The 12000-nt window shown below is 36.8% G+C and overlaps 1 protein-coding gene across 1 annotated transcript in view; it reads left to right on the forward strand.

The window, feature by feature from the left end:
- Positions 1 to 9355, forward strand: part of Pi3K92E (phosphatidylinositol 3-kinase 92E) — a 37994-nt gene extending 28639 nt beyond the window's left edge. Inside the window, exons 15-18 of the mRNA XM_071589658.1 lie at positions 1132 to 1283; positions 3268 to 3438; positions 6256 to 6375; positions 6696 to 9355. Coding sequence (XP_071445759.1) covers positions 1132 to 1283; positions 3268 to 3438; positions 6256 to 6375; positions 6696 to 6818 — 566 coding nt within the window. The 3' untranslated portion in view covers positions 6819 to 9355. The remainder of the gene's footprint in view (positions 1 to 1131; positions 1284 to 3267; positions 3439 to 6255; positions 6376 to 6695) is intronic.
- Positions 9356 to 12000: the final 2645 nt, after the last annotated feature.

Consider the following 12000-nt stretch of genomic DNA (forward strand, 5'->3'; position numbering starts at 1 on the left):
GTCGTGAATTCAAAAATAGCCTCGCATATGTGCATGATGAAGAGGTGAGTGGCAGGCCCAGTTTTCAGGCCAATATAATAGTTCAGCAAGTGAACCAAGATCAGCAACCTGATCAATGATTTAAGATTAGTGTTCTGGCTGACAAATTTCCTTTACTGGATGCACCACTGTTTACATGATTGTTGTGGAAAACCTTGGATATCACAAATTGTATGCATCATGGGTATTGAAAATGCTTACTGATATCACAAAGGGCAAAGAATGTTCAGTGGACGAGGACTTTTAAACTGCTATCAACAAGACATTGATGACTTGACCTCACATCTAATGACTATTCCCTCTTCATGCACTTGAAACTGTAGCTTGGTAGATGGCGGTTTGAAGATGTTGAGGCATACAATACTGCCATTGTCAATTGGTTCAATTTCCGGGTGGCGAATGTCTATGCTGAGGCATTAAAGAAGCTGGTGCAGCATTATTCAAAGTGCTTAGAAAGGAAATGTGTTATGTAGGAAAGTAAATTTAGTTTTTAAGAAACTGAAACCATCTAAAAACTTATTATAGCGAATATATTTTTTGATGAATTAACAACCCTTTTGGAATATGCCTTTCGCATGTGAGTATCCTATAGAAAGCCTTTGAATTGGTGCACATAACACACTTGCTGCTTTGTGGTGGTAAAGGTTGAAGGACCAAAGTTGAGTGACGTCAACATTGTATCCTTATTTAAACCAAAAGTGGGACACTTGAACCTTGTCATCCTTACTCCAGCTTATCGCTAATCCAAGGTAAAAGGGGACATGGCCATTTGGATTGAACTATTGAAATATCAGTGAGTGGTAAATAAAAAGAAAAATAAAAAAAAGGGAACACTTTCAGTTCGATTAATCCAGCCAGAGAAAAGAATGTGCATAAGATTCAATCCAAATATAAAGCCATTCATGTCTAATAATGATGTAGAAATTCAGAAGCTTTTTGATTGAGTTGATATTTTGCCAAATCATTTTGGTGCTGACTAATATTGCCATCTTAATCATTACTATTGTATTCAGCTGATTCCTTAATGAATACAGTTGCATTTTTTGTTATTCATACCACTAATAAAATTGGTGTTTTATTTTCCACATGAAGCTTGGCTAAAGGAGCATAACCAGACAGAGGAATTATTGTCGAAAGCAATTGAAGAATTCACCCTCTCCTGTGCTGGCTACTGCGTGGCTACATATGTCCTTGGTGTAGCGGACCGGCATTCAGATAATATAATGGTCAAGAAAACAGGCCAGGTAATATGTGAACTTTTTTAATTTCCCTATACATCATTCTATTACCAGAAACATGATAGAAATTTTGGGCATTAATGTCAAATGGCATCACGTTCTAATATACAGTGGGTATCAAGATGTTGAAGAATAATCAAGCAGTGCCACTTTCATTCGATACTCTAGCTTCCTATCTTGAGACAGGTTTTATTCCTTGAAATTTATAGTTCATTTTAGTAAGATGTCAGTGGCTGTTTCCATTTTGACTCTCTTACTATGGGAACAGATTTGCATACTCATGCATAAATGTGTCACCAGGTAGAATACCCTTTGGATGGCTCTCGTGAATATCCTTGTGCATTATTTTTCTCCTGCCATTGCCACCCTTGAATTAAATTGTGACATTAACCACCCTCCACCTCTTCATGTTCTTCCCCCTTCACACACTTGGGGCCAGTTTCACCAAGGGCAGTCAACACTTCAAATCAGAGATAACTTCTTGATTTAACAGGCAACTTTGTTGATTGCATTTCACTGATGGAAATCAGCATTGAACGAGGATGACTGGTCAATTTGAGTTTGGATATTGGGCAATCTAATGGAGAAACATGACGGAAATAGTTTTATCATCAGAATAAGGAAATGGTCTCATTTCATTATTTGAATTGAAAGGTCCTTGTTTGAGTGTTTATAATAAATGCGCATTTCAAAATTGAGTAAACTGTATACAGTTGATTTCTTAGAAAGAAATACTCAAAATGATCCCAATATCTTATCTCCAACAAGTCAATTTTTAGTAAACATTCAATATTTTGCTTGGTATTCATGCTCTGCGTAATGTTCATTCACAATGAATTTCCAATTATCCAGTACTTCAGTGATGAGAGTAATGATTCTCGCAATTAAAATCTTGACCTGCCCAACTTGGGCATCAAAGTTGCTTCTAAGATTATAAAGGAGTAGAAAAACAAAAAAAGACACTTATTCATATCACATAAACTGAGATGAAAGTCACAAAGTGTCAGTTTTCAAAAGTCAAAATACATTTCAGTGAATGAGAAGAATTATTTGTCTTGATGAAACAAATTCCGTTTCTCTGAAAGGGCGGAGGGTAGTACATACTTGTAGATCACTGTGCAGTGAGGTTGGTCCATGCATTTTTCTTTTGCATCTTACAAATTGGGAAATGACAGCCAAACCATTAGAATTAATGAAAAATTGGCAATTTTCTACAAAGTAAGATTTATTATGACCAGTTTCAATGTGGCTTCATCATCATCACCTGATTTTTAATGAATCATGATATTCCACCATATCATGCCCAAAACATCTCTGTTTAAACCATCAGAATTCATCCAGTGAATACATTTGACATGTTTTGCATGTACGGCACAATTTTATTTCTCTTCCAAGTTATTATTGAATTTTGGAATATACTTGGTTATTTATTCAGATTTGTATCACAGTGCAAATTTTTCTATGAAAAATTTTAACTTTATTCTTCGTGATAAGGTAAAATAAATGTTTTAAAAGTATTAATGGCATATGTATAACCTTCAAAGGTTATTGTAAAAATTTTGAATGATTTAAGCAAATATCTGGCTAGCTTTTGGGATTGCAGTTTTTTTTTTCGTTTGAGCAGGCAATCCACACTCTAAAGACTGATCCATATAACACAGTCAGTTGTCCATGAGAGGCAACTTTCTCTACCTCAGAGGCCAAACCTTCATATACATACACATATATATATACATATATATACACATATATACGTACCGTATATATATACACATATATATACACATATATACGCATATATATACGCATATATATATGCATATATATATGCATATATATATATATATATATATATATATATATATATATATATATATATATATGTATGTATACACACACACAACATATATATATATATACACACACACATGCACACATATGTATATATTTATATAACTAACTATATTTTATTCTTTTCTTATTGTTGCAGTTGTTCCACATAGACTTTGGGCATATATTGGGACATTTCAAAGAAAAATTTGGCTTTCGCCGCGAACGAGTACCTTTTGTTTTGACCCATGACTTTGTGCATGTCATCAACAAAGGACAGACAAAAAAGGAAGCCAAGGAATTCCAGAGATTTCAAGATCACTGTGAAGAGGTCAGTTCGATGTTTAACATGTCAATAAAGGGTGGTTTTGGTTTAAGACCATGCACTTGCATGCATCCAACAAATGCCAAAGTGTTATAAATCACTCCATCATAGTGCTTGGATTATTTTAATTGACTGCAAGCAAGATTTTGATAGGCATAATTCTAGTAGTATTGCAAAAGTATTTTGTCCCATTGAATCCCAATATACTATTGTGAAAAGGCATTATTTGTATCTTGTGAATTGATTAAGGTATGGTAAAGTTTTGCTTTAACAGAGGTTCACCACCAACAGTAGAGCATGCCCTTGCACATCGTCAGTGTAGATAATTTCTTTTTAATGCCAAAAAAACCATTTAAATCACCTCTATAGCTGATTTTACCATATCCGCCTTCTTCAGAGTAATGGTTCCATGTTTCATCCACAGTTATGTATGAAAGCAGAAACTGCATGATGGATATAGCTGAAAATTAAACATCAGTCTAGATGATGCTTACTGAAAGAAAACCTTTTCTAATGTTATGAGCCCCATCTCTTGTTTTTTCTAAGGACTAATTGGGGAACGCCCATATCTTTAATAATATTGGTCCATGCATAAGTATATACTTTTGGTTTACATATGAGTTCTGGGGCAAATTAAGATACATTTTAAAAGAGTGACTCTGGTGAGAGACTAATAAGAAAAGGAAACTGGTCTGGTTGGGTTGGAAAAATAAGAAATTCCTCCGAATAAGTGGTCCAGGTGACTTACAGGGGGATGGCAATGAAAGTAAATGGTAGAATGTATACCTAGGAAATGGATTATTTGTCTTGAATATACAGGCACTAATCTCATTATTTGTATACTTACTGTGATTCCAAGAGAACTATTGATTTTCCCTTACATGGTAAGTGACTTCGAGAATTAGTGAAGAGTATAAGAGCAATGGAATAAAGCACTATTCAACAGTTTCAAAATAGATCAGTGGATAAAATGTTAGCAAAAAAGATTAGACTCAAAAGGAGTTGATATATAAAGTGAACAAACTATGTAATAAAAAAATACAGGTACGAGAAATGGGCCCCTTTTAAAATGAAGAGGTGAAAAATTGGATGTGCAAAGAAAAAAAGTGTAGGTCCCTCTCGGACATTGCATGAAGTGGGATACCTTAACTCAAGGATAATGCTGTGACAGTGAAGAAAGTGGAGGACTTAATCCACAAATTAGACGAAAGAGCAACCATCCAAATGATAATGAATGAGATTGACCTTAGCTGTGGCAATGGGTGGAAAATTATTCAAAAACAACTGCACATGCCAAAAGTGTCAGCACCTTTTCAGAAGCAAACATGGCACCATATGTCAAGGTTTCAAAGATGCTAAATCTTTTGAAGCAAGTCGAAGAGGATTTGTTTGGTCGTTTACAACTAATGGATGAATCTCGAATCTATCAATGAGATCAAAGAGAGGAACAAGAAGTGAAAAAGCAAAGCAACTCACTTCCCCACAAGAAGTCTTAGGTGCAGAAGTCTGCACAGAAGGTCAACACTGTCTATTTGTTTGGGACTGTCATGGTGAAGTCTTCAAAGACTACCTGGAGAAGGGTTAGACCATTACTGCACACTGCTGGGCAAATTTCATAATACTCTAAAAAGGAAATGGGGATGTATTATCACCAAAGGCATCCATCCTCTTGCCAGCAATTGCTCACTCATTTCAAGGTGTGGTTGAGGAATTAAAGCAATCATGCTTTCAAATTTTGCCACATTAGCCCTATTCTTCCTGTCTCATCCCAAGCGACTTTCTCTTATACTCTGAACTCAAAAAACCATTATGGGGTTGGAGATTTGACAACACAAAGGACTTCATTCAAGAGGTGGAACACTGATTTTCAACGGAATTGCTGAGTTCTCTGCCGTGATGTCCTTCTAAAGCTCAAGGAATGCTAGGAGAAATGTTTAACTCTGGATGGCGACAATGTAGTGAATTGTTAAGAATAACAAATAAAAATAAACTTTTTATCTCAATTATTTTTTTAGCAATAATTGAAACTTTATGTTACATCCCTAGTGTACAATGTGTGACAGAAGAGGGAGAAGTATGCATGGATGGGGACTCTTGGAAGGGAATTAGTGCAAGGGATTTGGGCTCCCTCCAATACCTTGAAGTCATTTATTTTTCACTCTCTTTTCTAATAGAAAACTGTGCAAGTGGTATGCATGTATGGTATCAATTCGAGTTCTTATGGGTAAAGTTAACATGGAATTTTATTAATTTAATTCAACTGTTTCAAAAGTAGGTGAATGTCTGCCTAAGTTTGATGTCAATGAACTACTTTAGAGAAAGTTCATTTTGAAACAAGTGTGCAGTATTTAATTGTACTTGAACATATGCTGTAGTATTTTCAGGTATTGCTTTGTGGAAGTGACGATGCATGTTCAAAGAAATGACAGGTATGGTGATTTGTCATAGTATTTATTTGCACAAATATGGCCTGTGTCACCTGAATAAGGCATCTTATGGTGAAGATGGCCAGGAGATGGAATGTGACATGAAACTGGTTACATGCTTTTGAATAAATAAGAGTGGAAAAAGTGTCGTATATGTCATTTCTTTGAGTGAATACATGCTTTTAAAATGCTTACTGTTGCAGTGTGCTTATTTTGCTCTATGGCCTAGATTTATTCAATGAGAAATGTAGCACTTACAAGTTAATTGATGGTACTCCCATTACTGAGATTTTTACCTCTTCACGAATTTCAATCAAAATATGCATAGGTTTTTGTTATTGAACTTACTGTCTATATTGTTTCAATTTTTTTAAGTAGTCGCACTTTTTTATTCCAGGCTTTCAAAATTCTCCGTCGCCACGGTGGCCTTATACTTTCCCTCTTTGCCATGATGATATCAACTGGATTGCCAGAGCTGAGTTCAGAGAAGGACCTTGGTTACCTTAGGGATACACTGGTGAGTAGAGCCAGAATCAAGTCATAATGATTGCAATGAATTTAGTAGGCATTTTTGCAATAAGACCGAAGAATCATTTTCAGTTTTAAATATAACTATTGACAAAAGGGAAAACAACTAATGTTTTTAATAATGTAATTTCATTTTCAATATTCGGATAATTATTTAATGGCCACTTCTAATGTGCCTCCTATAATTCATCGATGTGATGGATACTGTGTTGGAAATTTCATTCTCATCCCTCCACTGCATTCCAAGTGTGAAAATGTATTGTCTTTAGATGAGAATAGGAGGTTTACTGCTACTCTTTGTTATTTCAGGTCCTGGATCTTTCAAATGATGATGCCCTCACCCATTTTCGCTCTAAATTTGATGAAGCTTTGTGCAATTCGTGGAAGACTTCACTTAATTGGGCCTCCCACAACTTGGTAAAGAATAACTAGCAATAAAGCCCTTTTAAGAGTGACAACGGAGTAAATGTGTTGTGAATGCAAATGGGCGTTGTTGTTGTGACCCAAAGGAGAGTTTTGTATGGAAGAAATCCAAGTGCATTGTCCCCATTTCAATGCAGAGTTTTGATACTGTAATTGTGGTGATCCTTGATTCGTAATGTCCCTTTCATTGATGTGCGTCGTTATAGGTTTTTGTTATAAAAGGATCCTTAATTCACTGTGGCCCTGATTTTTTTCTTCGAACGCACATAACTCTATGAAGCATAGTAAATGTGCATCGGTCCTCCCCTCCACTGTGTGTGTGCACGTGCGTGTGTGTGTATGTGCTGGTGCTGCGGACTCAGTTTATTGGTGCGCGTGTTGCATCAGGGTGCTCATCACCCGGCAGTCCCATGCCCCTCCCGAAATAGAATAAAACATATTTGGTCCAAGTTGTTCCTTATAGGTGATGTGTATATGAAAGCAACAGATGAACATAATATTGTCTCTGACAGAAAAACAAAATGTGCAAATAAAAGGGTTATGGAGGCAATTTATAGAAGCAATTAATCATTGTGTAAAAAGAGTGAGTGTCTGAAAAGAAAGGGAAGACTATTGTGGCATATGTGTAAGTGTGCATACATTATTAAGTAACATGCTCCATGAACATTTGTAGGTCCTACAGGAGAGATTTTGGCCAGGTGTCATCACATTCTTTGATATCTTGTGGCTCTTTAGGAAGTGACTTTCTGATATGTCAACATGCTGTGATTCATAATAGTGTGGGGGTGGGTGACATGCCAAATTAATATGATGATGATGAATTGTTTGAATTTCTCTGGAAGCCATGTTTGCTCTCGGTGTTCCACTCCATGAAAGATTCCGGGGATTTCTCAGCTGGGGGAAACAAGCAAGCGTTGCTCTGGTGCCTTTCACTCCCTGTGCCTCGCTCACTGTGGAAATGCCTTCTTTCAACCGTAGTGACATGTTGAGTTGAATGTAGTGAAGTGCGGAGAGATATTGTTATCTATACCTGCATATTTAAATGTAACACACATGCATACACACATATATGTATATATAAAAGGTAAACATATCAGTAGTTGACCCTTTAAGGACACAATTTTGCATTGGCTGCCATATCTTTTTAAGTTATTGCCAATAATGTGGAACTAAACCACTTATTAACTTTCCTCTTATTTCCAGTTTTTGCATCTTCTTATGCAGAGCCATTTTTTGTGTTAGTAGTTTATCTTTTAAAAAACTTCAAGATGCAATAGTAAAATCATTTAAAATATCCATGATTTTTAAATGACAGCTTTATTTATTACATTAAGTATGGAAAAAATAAATAAATTAAATTGAATACCAAAATATTCACAAAATGCGTGAAAAGTACAAATTCATTTGTATATGAGGCATGAACCAAAGCAAGTACATAAAGTTGGACGAGGTATTGTAATTATAACTTTGTCCCTTAAGTAAGTCAACCTGTCTAATCTCTCCATCTATAAGCTGAAGTTCTGCTTTAAAAAAGTAGAAATTATGTATCCATTTAACAAAACTTCTTTAATTTGTCATGGAAAGGAACTTTCTTCATATGCTACAATAAAAAAATCACATTTCTCTAAACTATCATTTTCAGCATCATCTGAGGAGGACTTGCCATTTCCTTCCTCTTCACTGATATCTCGGGTGTGGACGAGGAAAGGCCAGAGTCCGACTATTGTTATATCTCCCATTTTTTTTGCCCTCAGTTTGATTTCCTTATCCATTTTTTGTTCTCAATTTTCTTGTTGCTCTTTTCTTCTTTTCTGATGAATCTGCCAATTCTTTCCTCAACCTTCCTGTATCCATTTCTTTGTTTAGTTTATTCTCAAAATATATTCAACCAAGGTGCCCAGGCTGCATGGCTGGGATTCTTTCTGTTATATATTTTTCCTTGGAGCATTTTTATTTTCTAGATTACCAAGAAAATACTGTTTAAAAATTGGCAAGTGTTGGATGGCGCATGGGTGAGTGGTTTGCGCTTGAAGGCATCTTGTTATTCTCTTTGCTCATGTTCTGTTGCAGCATGACTACAATTCTTTGCAAGAAGAGGCTGCTTGCTAATGCAGTCTACTTGATTTTGATACAGCAGTAGTCTGGGACTGGTTGGAATTTCATTTGGAAATATTGGTAGAGGTATATCTTTTGATGCCCTGAATACTTAGAAGCTCCATTTTTGTATTCTTTTGTATTATGCAAAGTGACTGAAAGAAACATCCCTTCTCCATGTCTTGTTCAGATTGCTTGGGACATTTTCATTTTTTTCTTCCAATATTTTACTTAAAAAGGGAAATGCCTGCCCTAGTTATTTTACATTTGCATGAGAGTCTTCCTGTGCCGGTTCAGATTTCCCTGGCACCTTAGGGCACTGGTTTCCTGGTACCCTGGAACCCTTTTTGTGTCCCAGGGATAAAGACCTCACCTTTAAAACTTATGGGCTGTACGTAAGTAGTAGCATATCTATCTGCAACATTCTTGAAGAGGTAAAAATAAGTCTTAAAAGGATCATCTAAACGTTACATCTATTATTAATGAACTTTATTCTACCAAATTCCAAAGAAACTGCGGGAAATGCCGCAACAGTAACTGTTAATGGAGTTGTCCGCTAATGTGCATTTCAAGGCAATTCTACCAGTTTTCTTTCAAAGTTTGAAAGACATCAGCATCCAGGAGTCATAAGATGAATGTTGTATTTGCATAAAGTGCTATATAGGTGATTCCATTTTCATCATAGAGCTGGCTGGAATGCAGGCTTAAATCAGAATCACATCTCTTGACAAATAATATGACTGGAAAAGGCATTTAATTTTTAACTGACCAGGGGTGGCCAAATAAATTCGGAGTATTTAGCTCGTTTTGCATTTGCCTTGACTGGCTCTATCCTAGAGCCCTGTCTGAATGAAAATGACAAGATATTTCTGGAGGCAGATGCTCATATTTCAAGACGACCTTAGCATGGGACTCAAAAGAATCCCCTCAGTTTTTGCAGTAAAGAACTCGGGCATTCCATTTTCATTGGTTGGCTTCCTTATTAACAGCCCATTGTAGGAGAATGTCAATGCACAAGCATAGGCTGAAGCCAACTTCGACTCATCCTAAATGACATCTCCTACCAAATGATGATTAATGCAGACATGAGAATAATTAGTCCTGACAACTATGGGACTCAGTCCACTGAACATAGTTGTGTCATGTCCAGCAGTAGTCCTTAGTGGCTGTCATCACATGACATCCTTACACAGTCAAATTGACCGCAGAGCAGAAAAAGTGACACGGAAGGGAAACAAAACTGTTAGAATAGGGGCTTTGAATACAAGGTTTGTATAAAAAGTATTGGTGGCAATTTTTTCCTGATGCGCGCATTAAGTTCAGAATTTAGACCATCGGTTAAGTGTGCACATAATCGCAGATTGTATTGGCATAGATAAGATGACAGTACACACTATTATTACAGAAAATTTGGTGATGTGAAAGATCAATGATAAACTAGTCCCTAAGGTCTTGAGTGCTTGATGCTCCAAGGTAACCAACTACGTGATGAAAAACAGCATCCGATGATTCCCCAACCCCCTTAGTCCTGAATTGGCATCTGCAAACTATTACTTATTTCCAAAAGTGGAATCCTCGCTTTGAGGACACCACCATAGGACCCTAAGTGCCATCAAAGAAGCCTGCACGTGTACCCTTAAGGACCTTCCAGAATCTGCCTACCAGGGAGCCTTCAAGTCGTGGATAAGGTGCTGGCATGAAAAGTCTGTCGACACTCTAGGGATGTATTTTGAAGAATTTTGAGACATTGTAGCAATATCTGAAATAAATATATTTTTCATAAACATTTCCCGATACTCTTTATACAAACCATGTATATAGTAGACTAAGTCAATTGATAAAACATAACAAATACACATACTACCTTGAACAAAAAGTTCCCGGAATAACCACCGTGTGGCGCTCCCATCGTTCCGATTTGAGTTCTGTTTTTTTGTTAAATTGGTACATCTGTTGTTGATATTCCCTTTAAATCTTAGTGTCATAACTTGACATTTGCAAAAGTTACGTAGCCAAGAGTACATCTATCTCTGTGTGTGTTGGCGATTTTTTACAATTGCAGAAATGGATTTAAATTTGCAACAACGAACTTGTATTAAATTTTGCGTAAAAAACGGATTTAGTGGCGCACGGATGTTGGAAAAGTGTTTCGGCAACGATTCTCTAAAAAAAACGGTCGTTTACCAGTGGCACGAGCGGTTCAGAAGTGGTCGTGAGTCAATCGAAGATGATGAACGCAGTGGCAGACCATCGACATCGAAAGTCGGTGAAAAAATTGATAAAGTAAAAGAAATGTTGGTCAATAACCGCAAATTAACCATCAGAGAAATAGCGGAGGACTTGAACATTGCCTATGGATCCGCCCAAGACATTGTGGTTAATGATTTGGGTTTCCGTCGTGTAGCAGCAAAGTTGGTTCCGAAAGACCTCAATTTCATGCAAAAAAGAGACCGTGTTGACGTCGCAAAAGACATGATTTGCGAGGCTGAATCCGATCCCATATTCATCAAAAGGATCATTACTGGAGACGAGACGTGGGTTTATGAGTACGACACGCAATCCAGACATCAGGCAAGTGAATGGCGTTCACCAAATGAGCCGAGACCAAAAAAACCACGTCGTTTTCAGTCAAAAAAGAAGGCAATGCTGACGGTTTTCATGGATTACAACGGTGTAGTGCATCATGAATTTTTGCCAGAAGGCCAGACAGTAAACAAAGAGTATTATTTGGGCGTTATGAGACGTTTGCGTGAAGCAATTCGCCGAAAGAGACCAGAAATGTGGGCAGAAAACTCGTGGATTTTGCACCATGATAACGCACCGTCGCACAGTGCTATCATTATTCGTAATTTTTTGACGAAAAATGCAACAAATACCATCCAACAGCCACCGAATTCACCTGATTTGGCTCCCTGTGACTTCTTTCTGTTCAATCGAGTTAAAAAACCATTACGGGGAACGCGTTTTAGCAGCCGAGAGGAAGTAATGGAAAAATCGCACTGATGGACATACCGAAAACCGACCGTAGCATAGATATACATAGATATATATCTAGTATACATGTGTAAGCATTTATGCTTAATAAAGAAACTATCAA

The sequence above is a fragment of the Hetaerina americana genome, unplaced genomic scaffold (assembly GCF_022747635.1).
Source record: "Hetaerina americana unplaced genomic scaffold, ioHetAmer1.1.p SCAF_4, whole genome shotgun sequence".
Classification (NCBI taxonomy): Eukaryota; Metazoa; Arthropoda; class Insecta; order Odonata; family Calopterygidae; genus Hetaerina; species Hetaerina americana.